General features: G+C 43.7%; 1 protein-coding gene across 4 annotated transcripts in view; it reads left to right on the forward strand.

The window, feature by feature from the left end:
• Positions 1-22,295, forward strand: part of TLE4 (TLE family member 4, transcriptional corepressor) — a 410,973-nt gene that overhangs the window by 338,730 nt on the left and 49,948 nt on the right. For all 4 annotated transcript variants that reach the window (XM_033927147.1, XM_033927157.1, XM_033927165.1 and 1 more), the window contains 4 exons: positions 2,809-2,961; positions 13,688-13,820; positions 14,319-14,512; positions 18,154-18,230. In XM_033927147.1, coding sequence (XP_033783038.1) covers positions 2,809-2,961; positions 13,688-13,820; positions 14,319-14,512; positions 18,154-18,230 — 557 coding nt within the window. The remainder of the gene's footprint in view (positions 1-2,808; positions 2,962-13,687; positions 13,821-14,318; positions 14,513-18,153; positions 18,231-22,295) is intronic.

Consider the following 22,295-nt stretch of genomic DNA (forward strand, 5'->3'; position numbering starts at 1 on the left):
GCATAAACTCTAATGTCTTTTGAAGGCAGGTTTTGCAAAGCTCGGACACACAAGAAGATTCCTCTGGCATCTTGGCAGATCCGATTATTGTGTTCCCTTTGTTCTATTGTGAACTTTTCGGTCTCATCAAATCCAGATGTTTTGGATGGGCTTTCTTGAAAAGGGCAGTGATGGTCATTTGATATAATACGTAAGGGTGGAAAGAAAGATCTCATGGATGGAAGTCTTCCAACTCTTGATAGATGGAGTTCATTTTTAGTGCACAGTACTGACCCTTGGATTAGCCCCTGCATTAAGGGTATTTTTCCCAAGTTTCAAGTTTATTTAAAAATTGTATAAACCACCCAATCGGCCTTCTAGGCGGTGAACATTATGTTAAAAACATATATGGGATAACTATACATCTTTTAAAACAATAATCATTATTAAAAACATTTAAAAACAATACAGAAACAAAAAAAGGGAAGAAGGGTAGAACTACAATTCTTCAAGTAAGAAAGAGAACATATAGGGAAAAAACAAAAGGGAGAGTGTCTAAAATTAGAATAAAACTATGTAGCCCTAAAAAAGGGCATTTAGGTCTCGAAAGCATCAAGAAAAAGAAATGTTTTTAAATTTGTCTTAAAATGGTGAAGAGTTGATTCTCCCCGTAAGTGAACCGGAATATTATTCCAAAGAGATGGAGCGCTGACAGAGAAAATAGTAGACCTCATTGTGTTGATAAACTTCAGAGATGGAACAGATAAAAGATATTTAGAAGAAGATCTTAGAGTCTTAGAAGAACTATAAGGAATAAGAAGGTTATTGATAAATTCTGGTTGACTATTTTTGTCTAGTTTTAAAGGTTAGTAAAAGAATTTTGTATGTGATTCTATGTTCTACCGGCAACCAATGAGCTTTATAAAAGAGGGGAGTAACATGGTCTAACTTCTTTGCATTAAATATGATCTTCACTGCAGTGTTCTGTATAATTTGGAGTCTTCTAATTTCTTTTTTAGTTATGCCCTTATAGAGCGCATTGCAAGGTTCTAATGATACTAGTGGTGCATCTTAGACAATAAGGAATTTTGCTTTAGCCATACAAATATGTTGTATGTTTATTAGCATTTGATATACTGCCCTTTCTTGGAGAAGTTTAAGGCGGTGTACAATTTTATTCTATCAGGAATTCTAAGTGTTTTTTCCCTATCTGTCCCGTCAGGCTAACAATCTAACTATGGTATCTGGGACAATGGAAGGTTAAGTGATTTGCCCAGGGTAACAAGGAGCAATATGGGATCGAACCCACAACGTCAGGGTACTGAGACAGCAGCTCTAACCAATGGACAACTCCTCTAACTTATTGGTCCAACCTTCTGTGTAATCATGATGGCAAGAAACACAAGATGGTCATTTTATTTTCCAATTCATGAGAAGATTAACTGTTCCACAAGATACTTGCCAGTTGTGACCAAGATTCCAGGCTGTGTCTGGCGAGGCCAGGCCAAGATCCCTACACTGATGGAGCCAGAGTTGAGCTCTCTCTTGGAAAGGACGTAGGCAGGATCTAGTATCTTATTTTCAGACACAAGATGACACTCACTGAAGGTTTTGTGGGCTAGATCCTAAAAAGGTAATGATTTGATAAGTGATTTATGGCTTTCTGGACTCAAATGACAATCCTTTATCAGCCATTATCACATTCACAAAAATTTGTTTTCTGGTGTCAAGGCAGAATAGAAAATGGCTGGCTTTTTTTTTTTTTTTTTTTTTGCTAGAACATTATAGGACCATTGTTAAATGACCAACAGGTGGATGCTGACCTCTAACCCCGCCCCCCCCCCCCTTTAAATCTTGAACTCACTCTGAATAAGTATCTCTCTGATGATGCCTATGGTTTGGCAGCAATAACAGTCTGTAGCAAGCAGAGATGTAACCAATAGGGTGAACAGTCTATATACTTTCTCTGGACACAAGAGAGCTAGCTTTCTCATCCTGAGGTGAGGAAAGAGAGAGAACGGAATTAGTGCTGTGTGTTTCACCTCAGTGGGTGTAAGGGTGTAAGGCTAACCGAAAGATGCCATCAAGTAACTTGGTAAGCATTTGTATGTTAAATTGAGAAGTGGGAACAAAGGGGTCTCTGTAGAATAGCTATGTACCTTTATTTGTTGTGAAATATTAGTGATGTTTTTTAAGGGACGCACATTTGTTTGAAACAACATAGAGAAGGTTAATGACATTTCCCATGTCATTTCATGCTACTATTTGGATTTTTGCCAGGTACTTGTGACCTGGATTGGCCACTGTGGAAACAGGATACTGGCCTAGATGGACCATTGGTCTGACCCAGTATGGCTATTCTTATGTTCATGTCATTGTAACCTGAAATAACATGGAAAAATACTGAAATGTTTAGAGTTTCTCTCTGTCTTCAATAGTTCACATTGCTGCTACGATTCCTCCCCCACCCCTTGAAATGAAAGAATAAAAATGATGAAGCCCAAATAAAATGAAAAATCTCAAACGACATGGGGAAAGTTAAAAACAAAGGGCTACTTTTACAAAGCCACGCTAGAGCCTTAATGTGCGGAATAGCGCACACTAGTCGCTACCGCCTCCTTTTGAGCAGGCGGTAGATTTTTGGCTAGCGTGCGCTATAGTGCGCACTAATCTGGTGCGTGCGTCAAAAACGCTAGTGCACCTTTGTAAAAGGAGCCCAAAGTTTAGCCTGCACACCCCTAGATTTTATAATAGGCAAAATGTTTGTGAATCTGTCCTATCCTTTAGGTTTACCCTGAGCATGTAAGTTGTACTGTGTTCCTTATTTAGGATCCCTCTTCTCCACGAGGGAGCCCAGCACATTCTCCGAGAGAGAACGGCTTGGACAAGAGCCGTCTGCTCAAGAAAGATGCACCGATCAGCCCGGCCTCCATTGCGTCCTCCAGCAGCACCCCTTCCTCCAAATCCAAAGAACTTAGTCTTGTAAGCAATTTGACAAAATTGTAATCCTGTTGTTGGTGTTGTGCACATCTGGGCCCTTTGTTTAATAATGAGGGGCAAATAAACCATATACAGTGGTACCTCGGTTTACAAGTGCACCAGTTTGCAAGTGTTTTGCAAGACGAGCAAAACATTCACAAAATCGGCGCCTCGGAAACCGAGCGTGCCTTGATTTACAAGCAGCGTCCCCCGTGATCCGGCACCCTCCCCCCCCACGCTCAGGCACCCCCCCCCCCCGGCCGCGATTCGGCACCTCCCCCCCCCCCCCCCGCTGCAATCTGAAGTCCCCCAGACCCACCCAAACTCGCTTGTTACTGTCATCTGAGCACCGGCATGTCCTGTGCGTTGGTGCCGGTGCCCGAAGATCGGCCTCCTCTTCTTGCTGGGCCTTGAGCATCTGCGCATGCTCAAGGCCTGCGAGTTCACGTTCTCTCCGATATTCTCGGAGATCTCGGCGAGAACGTGAACTCGCAGGCCTTGAGCATGCGCAGATGCTCAAGGCCCAGCAAGAAGAAGAGGCCGATCTTCGGGCACTGGCACCAACGCACAGGACATGCCGGTGCCGAGGCCCAGATGACAGTAAGAAGCGGGTTTGGGTGGGTCTGTGGGGGGTGCCGAATTGCAGTGGGGGAGGGGGGTGCCGGATCGCAGGGGGGCCTTCAGGGGGAGCAATGCCGGTTCTCGTGGGGGGGAGGGATAGAGCAGCGCCGCTGGCCTCAGGGTGGGAACGTATCAAAGCGAGTTTCCATTATTTCCTATGGGGAAATTCGCTTTGATATACGAGTATTTTGGTTTACGAGCATGCTTCTGGAACGAATTATGCTCGTAAACCAAGGTACCACTGTACATACTAAAGAACAGGGCTACTCAATTCCGGTCCTCCGAGTCCACAGGCAGGTCAGGTTTGCAGGATGTCCACAAAGAATATGCATATGAGAGATTTATACACCAAGGAGGGAGAGAGTGCATGCAGATCTCTCTCATGCATATTCATTGTGGTTATCTTGAAAACCTGGCCTGCCTGTGGACCTGCTATCGAATATACGTTGAGGGCATTTTCAAATGGACATCTAAATCAGAATGTCTCAAACGGATTCCCTGTTCAGAAAATATGAGAGATGGTTGTCCATACACTGGAAAACATCCAGCATGAGCATCTAGTTTACAAACTGGAATGTCTGTGGTGGAACAAGGGATATAGATATCTATATGGCAGTATTCTTTGAAAATAGCCATGCAGAAGTCCATGCAGAGTAAAGAGGCAGCCTAGTGGTTAGTGCAGTGGCTTGTGAACCAAGAGATTCAGGTTCACATCCCATTTTTAACACTCTTATTTTGTAATTGTGAGCCCTCTAGGAACAGCAACATATACCTTCTGTACCTGAATGCATACCATTTCTATAGCCTTTAGGCTTGCAGGGGGCCTATAGATTTAGTTAGAGTAAGTATCTGGTTTTAGAGGATTCAGTTGAAGAGGGATTTGAACTAGGAATGACCAAGGACAAATCTGACCCAATCCCCACAGGAACTCAATTTCCCCGTCCCCGCGAGTTTTCTCACTGTCACTGCCCCTGCCCCATTCCTATAAGCTCTGCCTTAACTGCACAAGCCTCAAACACTAATGATTTTAAAGTGTTTGAGGCTTGTGTAGATGAGGACAGAGCTTGCAGGAATGGGACAGGAAAAGAACTTGCGGGGATGGGACGGTAAAATGAGTTCCCGTGGGGATGGGAAAAAAATTTGTCCCCGTGTCATTCTCTAATTTGAACCTGGGTCCCTGGGTTTACAGCCCACTGCATTAACCACTAGGCTACTTTGTTTTCACTTTCAGGAGAGATGGGGGGGGTGGGGCAGAAGCCACTGGGGTGTTAAGGAGGTTTTGTGCCTTAAAACCTCCATTTGACAACTGTTCAGTCAGGGCATCTTTTTTGTATCCTGGACGTGTCTGAAACAGGTCTAAATAAGGATCTCTCTTATAGCTATGGACATTTATTTCCCTTCAGTAATTGCTCTTGGATGTCTAGATTTCAGGCCCTTCCTAATCCCATCCACAGCACACATCCTTGCTATTTAGACATACTGCAGGGTTGGCCGTCACTTTTCTGCCTTTGCAAAATTGATACTTGAACGTTGCAAGCACATCCATTTCAGCCTTTCGAAACGTCCATATGCTTTGAAAATAAATGCCATAATGAATCAGGGGAAGCAACAGAATGGGAGGGCAGCCAACCGAAGGAGTGAGCCAGACCTATTTTTAGCTAACTTTCCTCAATAACTATCATTTGCCAGGTTTGCCTCTATACAGTGATTTTTATCACTTGTTGATGAAATTGATACCTTGCTTTCTTTCCTCTCTCCTCCTTGCTCTGGCTCGCTCTCCTCCTCCCCCTCCCTCTTTTTAATTTTCTATTGCTGCTTCTGTTTTCTATATTGCAACATATTACTTATGGTTCTGTAATGATCCTGTTTATTAAACAATGCAAGGAAAGAAAAACAGTAGTACAAATGTAAAAATATCTTCTTAAGAGGCTCCAGCCAAGTACAAAGTGTAGTTTTATGTTAATCAGGTTTTCTATTCCTCCTTTACCTATTCAGTTCAAGGTCGGGTTATATTACAAGAGGTTTGGGTCAGTTACCCAGAAAGTTACAATGGACAGTTTAACAGGGCCATGCATATAATAAATCCACAGAATATATCAGTTCATGGGAGAAGTAGAAAAGAGAGAGAAAATTTTGCAGGGTGTCCTTTAAAAAATAAATCTCAGACCAGAGGAAACCTGCATTGCACAGAGTACCCATCTAATTTCTTCTCCTGCCCCCCTTCCCAGTTTGTGTTTGTAGTGAAGTCTCTTCTAGAGCAGCACAACCTCAGAAAAGACTGCAAATACTTGATGCTTTTTAGGCAGCAGAGTTGATCTTATTCTTTTGTTAATCTTCTTTTTAAAAGAGAGTTGCTTTCCATGCACGTCCGTGTTTTGAAAGTGAGATGACCTCGCACTGTAGGCAACTCGTCTGATTGATTTTTGTCATTGCTTAACTTTTCTCTACCCCGACGCACACTGGCACTCGCATGTGGTAGCAGGATGACTAATAAATTCAAAACTTAGATTAAGAAATGTCAGTTGTTTTATGTATTTTTAATTATTTTAAAAGATTTATCTTCATTTCTCTATCTTAACTAATTCATTTTTTCCTTTTCCCACATTTCCTGGCCATTCTGATTTCTAAGATATTTTTTTTCTTTGTTGCCCGTTTTATTCTCAACATTTCCTCTAGACTTTCCCATCCTGTTGTCATTTTTCCTTTGCTTACTATAAGGTCCATTTCCTATTTTTTATCCTTTTCTTTATTTTTCCTCTTTATCCTACTAATACTCTTCCATTCTCCTCTTCTGATCCAGCAGCGGCAAATCTTAGGTTCCTCCCCTTCTGGACTTGCACACACCCCTTGCCCCTCACCTTTCCTTAACCAACTCATCTTTCACATCTTAACCTTCCCTTCCTCTGCTTTCCCTCTTAACTTCATTCTTATCTATTTCTGACCCTTCAAACATCTATCCTCCTCACCATTGTCTCCTCTTCCTTCTCCTCACTTCTTGCCTTTTCTCACCTCTTCTCCCTTTCAATTTTTCTCCTTCCTTTCATTCCTCATACCCTTCTCTTTTATCTCCTTCCTCCTTGATTCCTTCTCCCACCTCCCTTCTTTCTCTTCTTCCTCCTGGCACATGCATTCACACTCTTACTTCTTTTCCTCACCTTCTGGTACTTATTCTTTCCTCCCCACTTCTTACCTCTTTGGACACACACTCCCTCTCTTCTTTCTGCTTGCACACTGTCTACTAGTTCCTAGGTGCAGTCTCTCTCACACCTTTTAACCCATCATACATACACACACAATGGAGCTCCTCATATAAGGAAATGCTAAAGAGGTTAGGGCTCTTCAGCTTGGAAAAGAGACAGCTGAGGGGTATTATGATTGAGGTCTTCAAAATCCTGAGTGGTATAGAACAGGAAAAGGTGAATCAATTTTTTTGTTTGAGGGTTTGTTTGTTTTTTTACGCTTTTCAAATATTGCAAAGACTAGGGGACACTCAAGCTACATGAAAATTACATTACATTGATGTCTTCTATCCCGCCAATACCTTTCAGTTTTAGGCGGTTTACAACAAGAAATTAGCCTGGGCATTCCCAGGGAGATTACAATGTTGATAACTATAATATGTGTCGGGATCTGGGAATGGTCGATACGGTTTGCTTAGATCATTTGACAATTTTTTTTTTTTTTTATCTTTATTAAATTTCTAAACTACCATTGTGCAAACAAACAATTTCAATATACATAATATTACACGAAATGCACATTAAGCTTTTAGACATTAATGCACAACTTCCCCCCCCCAAAAAAAAAAATCATAAAAAGTACATATCTACAGGAAACCATCCGTATATTCCCCAAATAAAATTCCAATGCAAAACCCTCCCCCTCTCCCACCCACCCTGGATGTGTATGCTTAAGGGTCAATAAAATAAAATCAGTTATCATTCCTTACAGAACTTAGTCAATTTCTTGAAATTTCTTGAATAGTATGGTTTTCAGCTCTTTCCTGAATGTTTTGTAATTGGGCATCGTGGTCAGCAGATTTGAGAGGTGGTGGTCTATTTTTGCTGCTCTGGTGGCTAGTAGACCGTCATATATTTTTTTGCTTTGCATGCCTTTGATTGGGGGGTGGGTAAAGTGTGCTTGAGTTCTCCTTGGTCTGGATGTGTTTTTCCAGATTAGGCAGTTGTTCAGATAGCTTGGTCCATTTCTATTTAGGGCTTTGAATAGGATGTAGTAGAATTTGGGTTGTATGCGTGCTTGTACTGGGAGCCAGTGTGAGTCTTGGAAAGCTGAGGTAATGTGGTCGTATTTTTTCAGCGAGTATATTAGTCTTAGGGCTGTATTTTGGACTGTTTGTAATTGTTTTAGCATGTTGACGGGGCGTGACAGGTAAAGTATGTTACAGTAGTCAAGGAGTCTAGGATTAGCACTTGTACTATGAGTTTGAATTGTTCGTTGTTGAAGCATTTTCGGACTTGTCTTAAATTGTGCATGGTTGCGAATGCCTTCTGAACCGTTTTGCCGATTTGAAGTTGCATGGTGCAGCCCTTGTCTATCCTTATTCACAACAGTTTTAGGTTGGGTTGTAAGGGATATGTGATGGAGTTTATTTCTAGGTTTGTTGATTTACCAAGTTATGAAATCTTACCAAGTTGTTTGTACTGTGCTGCCAAAGTAAGTGCATAGAGACAAGTTCGCAAACTTAATTGTCAGACCTCGTATGGCTTTTCCTGACTTATTAAGCAAATTTACTCCTGGCGGAATCAGAGCCGGCGTTAGGGAGGAGCAAAGAGGGCAGCTGCCCCGGGCCCCACGATTTCAAGGGGCCCCCTTGCCTTTTATTTTTGGCCCTCATCTGACGGCAGCAACAGCACCTGCAGCCGCAGTGGTCGTCAGCTTGCATATGCCGTCAGCACAACAGAAATGAATTTAAATGTGCTGGCCCCAGTGACGCATCCCGGCACCAATAATTCACACCGGGATGCATTGCTGGGGCTGGCACAGTTAAATTCATTTCTGATGCACTGCCGGCACACGCAAGCTGACGACCACTGCGGCCGCAGGTGCTGTTATTGCCGTCAGGTGAATTACTGGGGCCCGGCACAGTTAAATTGCTGCCGATGGGAGGAAGAAGCCAGATCAGAAGAGAAGATTGGAGGCAACAAGTGTGTTTGTGTGTGGTGGGGGAGGAGGTGCTGATCAACTAGGCTTGCCCTCTTGAGTCCCTCCTCCAGCTCCACCTCCCTACTGGTCTGGCCCAGTGCTACAGTGTACAGCGGGGGTGGACCTGGCAGCCACAGTCATCGCGGGACCTTGCGGCAACTCCCTACGTCTGCCGGTCCACCCTCCTCCAACGTAACTTACTTCTTCCAGAGCAGAGCCGGACGTAGTCATCACGGGACCTTCCTGCACCTCGGCACAGCTGCCAACTCTGCACCAGAACAAGTACGTTACGGGTGGGACTTTGCTGTATGGAGGGAGAGAAAGGAGCAGGACTGCTGGTATGGAAGGATGTTGGAGGTAAAGAAAGGGGGCAGGGTGGTGGGAAGGGTGATGCTGATAGAATTAGTGTGCATGGAAAGGGGAGAGACACATAAGGGGGAAGGATATTGGATGGAATTGGATTGGAGGGAAAGAAAGGGGGCAAATGCTGATGGAAGTGGGAGAAAGGGGGAGACAAAGGGTAGATGCTGATTGAAGAGGGGTAGATGGAGAGAGAGAAGGGGCAGACATTGGATGTTAGTGGGGAGGGTAGAGGGGGAGCCTATGTTGGATGGTAATGGAGAAGGTAGAGGGGGCACACTTGGCACATTGAGTCTGAAGTTTTTGTAACCATTCCAAAAAGTACACTGATGTCTGGTCACTGAAATACTTCCTACTGCTGCAATCACCTCCAAATCACTCAAAAATTGTCACCCTTTCAAACTCTTTTTAGGGTTTGGAAACAGAAAATAGTCAGAGCAAGATCTGATGAGTAAGGTGGCTGGTCTATGCACTGGAATCTCAATTGCATCAAAACATCCATCGTTTTGCCAGCCTTGTGAGCGGGTACATTGTCTTGCAAAAAGATAAACTCCTTTCTGCAGCTTCCCTTTCCTTTTTTTTTTTCAATGCCTCCTGTAATTTGTGCAGCAAGTTACAGTAGTACCGGTAGTCTGCATTAACTATCTGGCCCCTTGGAAGATAGTCATGACAACACCTTCCTGATCCAAAAACATTGTGGCCATGACTTTTCCTGCTGACTTCTTGAATTTCTTTGGCCTTGGGGAACCTGAGTGCTGCCATTGCATGGACTGTTGTTTTGTCTCGGGGTCATAGTGGTGTAACCATGTTTCATCAATAGTCATTCCAGAAAGTTGTCACCAGCTGAAAATGCTGCAAAATCAATTTGGAAGTGTCCACTCGATGATGACCTTTCTCATCAGCATTGAGTCATTTGGGCACCCATTTGGCTGGCAGCTTCTGCATACCCAGCTGTTCATGGATTATACACCCAACATGTTTCAAGGATATCTATAGTGTTTTAGCTGATATTCGCCGATCTGCCAAATTCAGGTCATGGACATGGTCACAATTTCAGGTGTTGACACCGTTTTGAGACCTCCCAGTTTTTGCTGCATCTTTGATCTTGAAATCTGAATGCTGAAAGTTTGCACACTACTTCTTCACTGTGGAGTATGATGGGCATTTGTCACTCAGGGCTAGATTCTCAAAACTTTAACGCTGTTGCTAAACTGTTTACCGATGGTTTAGCCCAGTAGTCTCAAACTCAAACCCTTTGCAGGGTCACATTTTGGAGAACCTCAGAAAAAATAGTTAATGTCTTATTTAAAGAAATGACAATTTTGTATGAGGTAAAACTATAGTTTATCAATGTTTTCTTTAAGCTAAGTCTTAATAATAATATTGTCATTTATAGCTAAAGAGACATATGATCAAGAAACTTTTTTATTTTACTTTTGTGATTATGATAAACATACTGAGGGCCTCAAAATAGTACCTGGCGGACCACGAGTTTGAGACCACTGGTTTAGCCTGTATGCATTTTAGTGGCGGATTATCAAACGGATTATCTCTGTCAATAGTGATCTTTCTGGCAGTCTCCAAAAATGACATGCAAATGGGCTCTTCAACATTGAAATGAGCCCTCTGGTGGATTCTTAAAAAATACCGAGCCATTTCCTAAAAGCTGCGTCGGCTTTTGGCGACAAAAATAAGAGACTGCTCCAAGGGGTGCTGGTCAGTATCAGAGACTGCTAGAAAGCCTGTGTTGTGATTCAGTGGGAGATATGCCCATTCTCTCCCGCTGTAGCACAACACCTCCTCAGCGACAGTGGCGTCGAACACATCTCCCTCGGAACAATAGCAACACCCTTCCCTGCAGCGAGTGAGATGCCCACACTCTACTGCTGCCAAGAAATCCCAGCCGCACACTCCCCACCCCCACAGTGGGAGAAATGCCCACACTCTCCCACTACCAAGAAAGAAATCCCAGCCTTGCACCCCCCCTTCCACAACGGGAGAGATGCCCACTCTCCCCCGCTAGCAAGTGAGCCCCCCTGCCATAGAACACCTCCCCTCTGCTTCCGATGCCCCCTCCCCTTTATCTCCTAATTGATTCATGGAGGGATGCGAACCCCCTCCTCCCAGAAGTCCTGTGTCATCGAAAAAGGGCTTTCCCCTCCCTGGTGCATGGGAGGGGCCTTAAACAACGTGGACCAATCAGAGCCTTAGGCCACTCCTTGGTGCATCCTAAGATGCACTGGGGAGAGGGGAAGGCCCATTTTTGACAACGCAGGATTTCTGGGAGGTGGGAGTCCGCATCCCTTTGTGCATCAATTTGGAAATAAGAGGGAGGGGCATCAGAGGTGGGTGAGGGGTTCTATGGCAGGGGGGATCATTTGCCAGCGGGGGAGAATGGGCATCTTTCCTGATGCAAGGTAGGGGGGGGCGGTGCGCGGCTGGAATTTCTTGGCAGCTGGAGAGATGCCCATTCTCCCCTGCTGGCAAGTGACCCCCCCCTCCTCTGGAATTCGTTGCTGGAGAATGTAGTAAAATCAGTTAGCATAGCAGGGTTTTAAAAAGGTTTGGATAATTGTCTAAAAGAGAAGTCCCCATTATTGAGATGGCTTGGGGAAATCCACTTCTTATTCCTAGGATAAGCAGCATAAAATATGTTATTTTCCTTGGGATCTCACCAGGTACCTGTGACCTGGGTTGTCCACTGTTGGAAGCAGGATTCTGGGCTTGATGGACCTTAAATCTGTCTCAGTATGGCAGTTCTCAATGTTCTTGTGTTCTTAAAACTCCTATGGTGGTGGTGGGAGTATATCATGCCTGAAATCAGGACTGTCCCAAGCCGTAAACATGTCTCCTTGAGCTTCTATCCCACTCACTGAGTCACAGCCAAACAGGGAAAGCAATGGACAGGATGTAATTTTGGAGCTCCTACCTTACTCGCGCCCTGTATAACCGCACATAGCTCACTACGGCCTTGCCTGAAGTACCCTCACCACACTCCAACCCTTATAAAGGGAGATTCTGCACAAGAAAATTACAAATACTGTGCAAAATTATTTTTGCACAGAATTCCTCCAGGAGTACAGGTTATATTTAATAAACTTAGTCTCTAGGGAGCTAGTGAGGCTCTAATAATTAGTAACTCCTCTGACTAGCAAAGCAGTGTTTAACGTAGAAATGAAATGAGGAGAAAAAAAAACATTGTTAAATAGTAACTAAAACGGAGAACCCTTTGGATCTGAGTTCTGCTAAGGTCTGTTAAGTCTCTTTCACTGCAGCTTCAGGATAGGTCAGTTCACATACACATACATGAACATGTACTAATCAGGCTCGCATAAAATATGCCATATATTTTTTAATTAACAGCTTAATTGAAAATAGGAAACAAGACAACAGGTGAAAAACAGCATAAACAAATCAAAAACACAATTCTGAAGGTATACATGGTTTCTTTAGCACACCTCCACAATAATTCCCCCCCCCCCCATACAGAGAAAGTAATTGCTTCCAATCAAAAAAGCGTTGACAAAGGCGTACAGACCTCCCTATTCTACGATTCTTCATAGCTGTTAATTTGTACATTTCATACCAATCATCTAGTTTCTGCACCACCATGTCTTGAATAGGAGCCCTCGGTGACCTTCAAACAGCCACTAAAGCTATTCTAGCAGCAGTGAAAAATAGTTTACCAAAGGACACATTGCCCTCAGCCAAAGTGGGAACATACTGATGCAGATAAGGAAATTGGGTCATTAGGGCATAGACAGGGGGTGGGTAAGCAGAGTGGACAGACTTGATGGGCTGTAGCCCTTTTCTGCCGTCATCTTCTATGTTTCTATGAAATACCAGGTCAAAGCTAGGCTTTATTTTACACCCCACAATTTGAGAATACATTGCAAAAGACTGGTCCCAAATCCCCTGAATTGCCCCACAATGCCACCACATATGGATATAGGTTCCCACAACGGCACATCCCTTCCAACAGAGTCCCAACCCTTCATTTTAGCTCTCATCTCTGGTGTGTAGTATCAACACAAAAGGGTTTTAAAACCATTCTCAATCTGCAAAGTTGCCCAGGGTCTTAGCGTGACCCCCCAGGCCTGATCCCATTCCTATGGACTCAAAACCCACTCCAAATCATGCTCCCAAGCCTTCATATAAGGCATCAATTCCCCACATCTAGCAATCGCGCATTTATATATAGCAGAAATGATGCCTCTAGGAAACGAGGGACCCAACAATACCTCAAACCTAGTCTTCCCCTCCTCCAATTCCTGAATAAAATATGCCATATATAAAAAAAAAAAAAAAAAAGTTCTGATAGTATTAAGTAAACTTCCAGAGAGGGATAAGAGCTTCAATTCCCCCTCTGCCAATATAAGGAAATGGAAATCTCTGGTTTGAAATTGCCATCTATATTATATCCATAAATGTAGTCTGTTTCAATTTTACTTTGGCTGTATAAATGGGAGGTGGGGGATGGCATTTGGATTTGTTGTATGTATTTATAGGGAGCTGTCGGTCTTTTAAACCAGTAGCCTTAAATAATTTTAGTATGTAATTTTATTTTTTATTTTCATTTTATTAGAATGAGAAGTCTACCACTCCAGTATCAAAATCAAACACCCCAACTCCCCGAACTGATGCCCCAACTCCAGGCAGCAATTCTACTCCAGGCCTGAGGCCTGCACCAGGCAAGCCCCCAGGAGTTGATTCCTTAGGTGAGTGAATGTGGTCCCCTGAGAACTATGGCCAAGTTCTGTATCTTCATTTGAATTGAAATAAAGTTTATGTAGCACATATTCTCAGCCAGGAAGGAGCAGTGTCTAGCGATTTCTCTTCTGAGCAAGTGTCAGGCACAGTTCCCTCCCCCCTTTTACCTGCAAGTCTCTGCACAAATAACATGCAGATAATTTGCATGCTATTGTTCTAAGCATCGCCAGTAAAAAATAAATAAATAAATCACTCCCACCATGTTGTTTATTTTTACCCTGGTGTCGGAGCTTTGTGCATCTGCCCTAAATCTTTGTGCATTGATTTGTAAGCTTCTTAACTCCACAATACCTTCTAATCCTGTCCTAGTACCACTTTTTGGCAAAATGAGTAGAGTGCAGACTAGAGGGCAAAAGAACTAGGCAGTGAAACACAAATCTAGTTCTGTTCAAGACAGTTTGCCTCCTCCTGCTCTCACTTCCTCACCACTGTTATTTCCTGTTCAGCTGCAGGCCTGAGGACACCCATGGCAGTTCCCTGCCCCTACCCTACTCCATTTGGGATTGTGCCACATGCCGGGATGAATGGAGAGCTAACCAGTCCAGGAGCAGCCTATGCCAGTCTTCATAACATTTCACCTCAGATGAGTGCAGCAGCCGCAGCTGCAGCAGCGGCTGCCGCTTATGGGAGATCTCCAGTGGTAAGTTTTCCACAGAGAGTACTCCAGTATGTATACCTTTTTTTTTAATGTCTTGGTTTTGGGTTTTTTTTCCTTTGAAGGTGTTCCTGTTACTTGCAGTACAGATTGGGAAACAGTCTCATAAGAACATAAGAATTGCCGCTGCTGGGTCAGACCAGTGGTCCATCATGCCCAGCAGTCCGCTCATGCGGCGGCCCTCTGGTCAAAGACCAGTGCCCTAACTGAGACTAGCCCTACCAGCATACGCTCTTGTTTACCGGGAACTTGTCTAACTTTGTCTTGAATCCCTGGAGGGTGTTTTCCCCTATCACAGACTCTGGAAGAGCGTTCCAGTTTTCTATCACTCTCTGGGTAAAGAAGAATCTCCTTACGTTCGTACAGAATCTATCCCCTTTCAGCTTTAGAGAGTGCCCTCTCGTTCTCTCTACCTTGGAGAGGGTGAACAACCTGCCCTTATCTACTAAGTCTATTCCCTTTAGTACCTTGAATGTTTCGATCATGTCCCCTCTCAATCTCCTCTGTTCGAGGGAGAAAAGGCCCAGTTTCTCTAATCTTTCACTGTACGGCAACTCCTCCAGCCCCTTAACCATCTTAGTCGTTCTTCTCTGGACCCTTTTGAGTAGTACCTTGTCCTTCTTCATGTATGGCGACCAGTGCTGCAAGCAATACGCCAAGTGAGGGCACATCATTGCCCGGTACAGCGGCATGATAACCAGTGTTCCCGCTAAGGTGCGCTGGTGTGCGCTTGCGCACAAAATATTACCTGGCAGCGCACAAGTTTCTCGTCACAGCGCACACATTGTAGAGCACAGTTCTTCAACCGCCGGTCCGCAAACAAAATCTTGCCGGTCCGCGAAGGATTCGGTCCCCGCCGCAACGAAAGGCCGGCGTCAGCTGACTTGCAACTTCCTGTTGCAGTCGCTGTGCCGGGACTTCCTGCCTTCGCCGGGACTCCTGCCTTCCACCGCGTTTGCCTCCTGCCTTGTCTCCGCACCTCCAGACCAGCAGCGGCAGCTCTGTATGTTTTTAACTTCGGCACAGAGCTGCCCCTAATCAATAGTTTAGCGCGGTTTCATAAGGCAGCCTCGGGGCCTTTGCTAGGCCGGCCCACATCGCATCATCGAAGCGGGCCGGCTATCAAAGGCCCCGAGGCTGCCTCATGAAACCGCGCTAAACTATTGATTAGGGGCAGCTCTGTGCCGAAGTTAAAAGCATACAGAGCTGCCGCTGCTGGTCTGAACTCTTGGGCCGCTGAAGGAGGGCAAAAAGCAGCTATCCTGGAGGTTTCCCTTCCTCTCGCCTTACAGGTTCCTTTTTTCCACCTTTTTTTTTTTCCTTCAAACGGCAACGGGCCCCAGCCTCGACATCAATCAAGTAAGTTCCACTGTCAATCAAGCGGTTTCTGCTCGGCCAAAGCTTCCCCTGTGACATGAGCCACCCTCAGGGGAAAGAAAGTGACCCACAAAGGTGAGGGGAAGGGGGGGCAGATGATGGAAGTTGGGGGGGGGAGAGAGAGAAGGGGCAGATGATGGAATGGAGGAGATGAGAGAGAGAGAGAAGGGGACAGATGATGGAAGTGAGAAGAAGGGAGAGAGAGCAGAAGGCAGATGGATGTCAGTTGAGAGGGGAGAGCAGATGCTGAATGGAAGTGGGGAAAGAACACATACTGGATGGAAGGAGGAGATAAATAAAGGGGGAAGAAAATAGTAAGATAATGGAGGGGTGAGGGAAAGGGGTGACAAGCTGTGTGTAGACACAGTGAAAAGAGGGAAACGGGACTAAATAGTAAGAAAGAATTTAATTTAGATGGAGGCAGAAAATAGAGAAGGAAGACCAGAGAAGAAAAGGGAAGAGAGCAGAGAATGATCAGATCTGAGTGGAGGAAATGAGAAGAGAGATATGCTAAAAACCACAGGGGGGAGGGAAGGATAGAGATGCCAGACCATGAGGGGAACAGAAGGAAGATGATGGATGCTAGACCAAATTGGAGGGTGGGGGGGGGCAGGAGGAGAGATGGCAGGGAAAGACAGACAGTGAATGGAAGGGGCAGATGCTGGACTGAAGAGACAGAGAAGGTTATCATGCTGCTGTACCGGGCCATGGTACGCCCTCACCTGGAGTACTGCGTCCAGCACTGGTACTTTAAGAAGGACACGGTACTACTCGAAAGGATCCAGAGAAGAGCAACTAAAATGGTTAAGGGGCTGGAGGAGTTGCCGTACAGCGAAAGATTAGAGAAACTGGGCCTCTTCTCCCTTGAGCAGAGGAGATTGAGAGGGGACATGATAGAAACATTCAAGGTACTGAAGGGAATAGACTTAGTAGCTAAGGCAGGGAGAACGAGAGGGCACTCTCTAAAGTTGAAAGGGGATAGATTCCATACAAACGTAAGGAAGTTCTGTGGTAGAAAGCAACATATTTATTTGGCTCATAACTTGCTGGCGCCCGATATTTTTAGCTCACAGTGAAAAAAGTTTGCTCACAACACCCGCCCGCTTAGAGGGAACACTGATGATAACCTTCTCCGATCTGTTCGTGAACCCCTTCTTTATCATTCCTAGCATTCTGTTTGCCCTTTTCGCCGCTGCCGCACATTGCGTGGACGGCTTCATTGACTTATCGATCAAAACTCCCAAGTCCCTTTCCTGGGAGGTCTGTCCAAGTACCGCCCAGGACATCCTGCGGCACCCCACTAGTGACGCTCTTCCAGTCTGAGTATTGTCCATTTACCCCCACTCTCTGTTTCCTATGCTCCAGCCAGTTTTTAATCCACGTGAGTATTTCATCCTCAATTCCATGGCTCGCAATTTTCCGAAGTAGTCGTTCATGCGGAACCTTGTCGAACGCCTTCTGAAAGTCCAGATATAAAATGTCGACCGGGTCGCCCTTGTCTATCTGCCTGTTTACTCCCTCAAAGAAGTGCAGCAAGTTTGTCAAACAAGATCTGCCCTTACTGAAACCGTGCTGGCTGGTCCTCATCAGTCCTTTATCAGCGCCTCTACCATCTTTCCCGGTACCAAGGTCAGACTCACCGGTCTGTAGTTTCCTGGGTCTTCCCTCGAACCTTTTTTGAAGATCGGCGTAACATTTGCCACCTTCCAGTCCGCGGCAATTCTTATGTTCTTATGAGACTGTTTCCCAATCTGTACTGCAAGTAACAGGAACACCTTCAACTGGAGAACAGCAAAAGGGGATAAATTGTGGCTAGGCCCTATCAAAAGATTTACGCTCCTAACTGATAGTTATGCTCAAAAATTGACCTTTTTGAAAATTTACTAGGGCTGAGTCCATTCACTTATATTCAGATTTTCACTAAACTCTTAAATTTTAGGAGCTTAATAAGTGGATGGTAACAGGGTCAGATTTTAGGATCTTAATACTGATTTTCAGCACTAGGCACATAAATCTAAGCAAATGAAGCTCCTAATTTGAGATGAATTTTCAGCTAAAAAGTTATGCTCCTAAGTAAGGCTGAAAATAGGGCACAAATTTAGGAGTCTGGCTTAGGAGCATAAATTTAGAAGCTCAGCATTCTCTGAATATTAGGCCCAAAGTTTCTAGAGAATATTGTTTGGTATATAATATTTTCTTCTGTTGTAGACTTAGCTCTTTTTATCTTTTTTTATTTATTGAAACTATAGGTTGGTTTTGATCCACATCATCATATGCGAGTGCCGGGAATACCTCCAAATCTGACGGGCATCCCTGGAGGAAAACCGTGAGTATTTGTGTTAGATATTACACTGCTAAACGCTTATTGAATTTGCATGCCCCGGAGATTCACCCAACCCTATTATCAAAGCTGCCCAAATTCTGAAGCAATTACATAGCCCATTTTCATAAATTTGTATATGAAACTTTAATTTTAATTTTTCATTTTCTGGCATTTCTTGGGTGTTTAGATAATTAGATTTTTCTTATTCGGAGTGGGAAGGGGATATTAGTAATTAGGGCTGGAAAGGGAGAAAGGATAGTGAATTGGTCAATGTATCCTGGGATGAAGAGCATGAAGTACTCTCAGAGGAAGGATATGGAGAAAGGAATCAAGCAGGATGGATAGAGGGATAAGGGATGGAATGGTGGGATGATTGTATAGAGGGAGAGACTGATAAAAGAGAATTATGGCACAGAATGGGAGACGGAAGGGGGCAAGGAGGATCATGCAAGGGCGGAAAAGGGGCATAGGAGTGATGGGAATGATTCCACATACTCCAGAGCCCTTCTTGATTCCCACTCATTCCTCATAGCATCTCGTATCCCCTCCCTCTTGTTCCATATTCCCTACACTACTTGATTAGAATCTATTAGAGAGTTCTATTTGACTCCCATTCTGTGGAACTGATTACTTATATCCCTTTGTTCCAAGTTACCTATCCAGAAGTTTGAAGCTCAGCTTAAAACTTTGTTGTTTGATTCAACACAGGCCAGGTTAATCAAGGGCATGCATTAAGCAAATAATTTCTTTGTTTTTGGCTTCCCTACTGGATTGAATGGGGGGATGGAGTTGTTGATTTATTTAAATTATCAAGACCAAGCAAAATTTACTTGTACAGAAAAAGCAATATTCCAATAATAATAAAATATAAGCAATCAGGCCATAATGGAAAATAGTCATTCTGGAAATTGTTATAAGTCCACAATAAATGAGGAGACAAGAAATCAATGCTAGAAGGGGGGGAAAAAAAGAATACACATCAATCAATTTTAGCACAAGAAAATGCCTAGAGCTGGACAACAATTCTAGAATTGGGAGCTAAAGAATTCCTGGTGCTGAGGTTCCTCAACTGCAGTCAGAGGGGAGCTATGTCCAGATGCTACCATTTTGTTCAGAAATTGAATAGTTTTATTGTAATTTATGACAGATGGGTTTCTTTCCTATCTTATTGTATTTCCTTTCCTTATTTTTCTGTATATTTTATTTATTTATTTATATATTTTAATTCTTTATTCATTTTATAACTTACATCAAGTACAACAATATTGATACTAACATTGTAACATAGATAATTCACTTGAGATTTTACAATTGATCTTTATCAAATTAAATTTATCCCCCTCCCTCCCTACATTATATATTTCATAAAATCATTGTCTTCAATAATAAAATCCCCTCTCCCCCCGCCCTATTTTTCATTTATACTTAATAGGGAAGAAAAATATATACTTATTCTTTACATTATTCTGATAATGGCCTCCACACATCTTGAAATTTATTAAAATTCCCTTTTTGAATGGCTAATGTTCTTTCCATTTTATAAATATGGCATACTGAATTCCACCAAAAACTAAAGTTCAGTCTATTCCAACTTTTCCAATTATGTGTTATTTGTTGTATGGCAACCCCTGTCAAAATGAGCAATAGTTTATTATTATTAGAGGATATTTGGCTCTTGACCCTTATCGCCATGCCAAATAATACTGTGTTATATGTTAAAGCCACATGATTTTCTAATAAGCAATGTATATTTTATTTATAAAGCGCAATGGCCTGTTTGGAATTGGTGATGTATCAAATGGAAATAAACATAATCATATCCCCCTTTGAATCCTATCAGTCACACCCTACAGCTTCTGCCCCCCAAAAAGCACATCTCACTTACGTCCCCACATCCCATCACTCAAGTTTCTTGCTCCCTCCCAATCTCCTTACCCAGTCCCTACCCTCATCCCTCCAAGAACCAGTAGCTAGTGGCACATTTAACATGGCTCCCCCTCCCATTCTGTTCAAAACAGGAAAAGGTTAGTCTTGGCACTGGCTCTTCCCCTTCTGTCCATACCTTGCCTACTAAAAAAAAAAAACCCAAAAGCAAAACTCTTCTTCCCTGCCCACGATCAGCTGAGCCAGTTGATCGCAGCTCTTCTCCCCATTGGCTCAGCTGATCACGACTCCAGTGCCGCTCAGCTGATTGCAGGCAGAGAAGAAGAGTTTTTAGGTTTTGATTTTTTGTGTTTTTTTTACAGCGGGCAAGGTAGGGACAGAAGGGGGAAGAGCTATGCCTACTGATTTGCTCTTCTGAGCAGGTGCCAGACACATTTCCTTCCCAAATAGCATGCATATAATTTGCTTATTACCGTGTTGTCAGAGCTTTGTGTATCCTGCCCTAAGTCCCTAATTCCCTTGGGGAAGTCCATGGAAAAGGCTGGATGTTAAAGGCCCCTATCTATTGTTGCAGAATCACAACCAACCGGGTGGGGTGAAGGGGGGACAGTACTTTAGGCAAAGAGCATGAGTGTTATGAATACTTGTTAGTTATTAATTCATTTGAATTTGTACAAGTGTTTTTGAGAAGTATTTTCAGATGCTATCTTGTAAGGGGGCTTGTTCTTTGTTTTAGCCTGATCTTCCTTGCATCAGTCTGTCTGTAATGCAAAACTGTGAGAGAGTTTCTGGCATTTTCCATTTAATCGAAAAAAAACAAAAACCCTTTGCTTAAAAATTCATCTCATGGTTTTTGACTTCTGTAACTCACATTGATGTTGGACTGTTTTAGATTATTTTAAAGCAAGCAAATTGAATATTAATTCAGTGATATTAAAAGGTTCCATCATTTTACTTATAAGAAAATAAGAATTGCCGCTGCTGGGTCAGACCCGTGGTCCATCGTGCCCAGCAGTCCGCTCACGCGGCGGCCCTCTGGTCAAAGACCAGCGCCCTGAGACTAGCCCTACCTGTGTACGTTCTGGTTTAGCAGGAACTTGTCTAACTTTGTCTTGAATCCCTGGAGAGTATTTTCCCCTATGACAGACTCCAGAAGAGCATTCCAGTTTTCCTTATGTTCGTGCGGAATCTATCCCTTTTCAATTTTAGAGGGTAGCCTCTCGTTCTCCCTACCTTGGAGAACCTGCCCTTATCTACTAAGTCTATTCCCTTCATTACCTTGAATGTTTCGATCATGTCCCCTCTCAATCTCCTCTGTTCAAGGGAGAAGAGGCCCAGTTTCTCTAATCTTTTGCTGTACGGCAACTCCTCCAGCCCCTTAACCATCTTAATCTTCTCTGGACCCTTTCGAGTAGTACCGTGTCCTTCTTCATGTACAGCGACCAGTGCTGGAAAATCCTTTAAATAGCGGCACTGCAGTTCTGCTTATGCCATTCTCTCCTGACTCCTTCAAAAGTTCAATGAATACAGACCCTCCCTTCTGATTTGCAATAAGCTCCTCCAGGAAAACCAGCTTTGCAAGTTTTGGAGACAGAACATCTAGTGCTTGGGCTCAGGCTGTTTCTTCCTGCTTTTTGATTCCTCCTCCTCCTATTTTTACAAATGTGGACATACTGTCTGATGGTTTAGAGTAGCGTTTCACAAATCGGGCCTGGAGTACCCTCTTGCCATTGTGCAAAGTCCACAATGAATATGCATAAGATTCATATGCATACACTGCTCCATTGTCTTCAAATCTGTTATGCATATTCATTGTGGATATCCTGAAAACCTGACAGGCAAAGGGGTATTCCTGGGCCTACTTGGGAAACACTGGCTTAGAAGATTTATCATCTCAAGTTCTTTGTGATGCCACATGCAACATAATAGATGGTGTTTAGCAATCTTTTTATAGCCGAGACACCATGATCACAGCCAAAGAAAATTGTGTGACACCCCCCACCCCCTCCCTTCGCGCTCCAGAGGAGCAGAGTAATGATGCATCTGTGGAGAGCTCATGCAGGTCATGACACCAAATGTGGGTTTTATGACCCCAATTTAGGGTCCCGATCCACAGTTTAGGAAACTCTCTGCACTAGAAGTTATCAGGTTTTTCCCCCTTTTCCATTGAAATTACATGTCTGA

The sequence above is a fragment of the Geotrypetes seraphini genome, chromosome 1 (genome assembly GCF_902459505.1).
Source record: "Geotrypetes seraphini chromosome 1, aGeoSer1.1, whole genome shotgun sequence".
Lineage (NCBI taxonomy): Eukaryota > Metazoa > Chordata > Amphibia > Gymnophiona > Dermophiidae > Geotrypetes > Geotrypetes seraphini.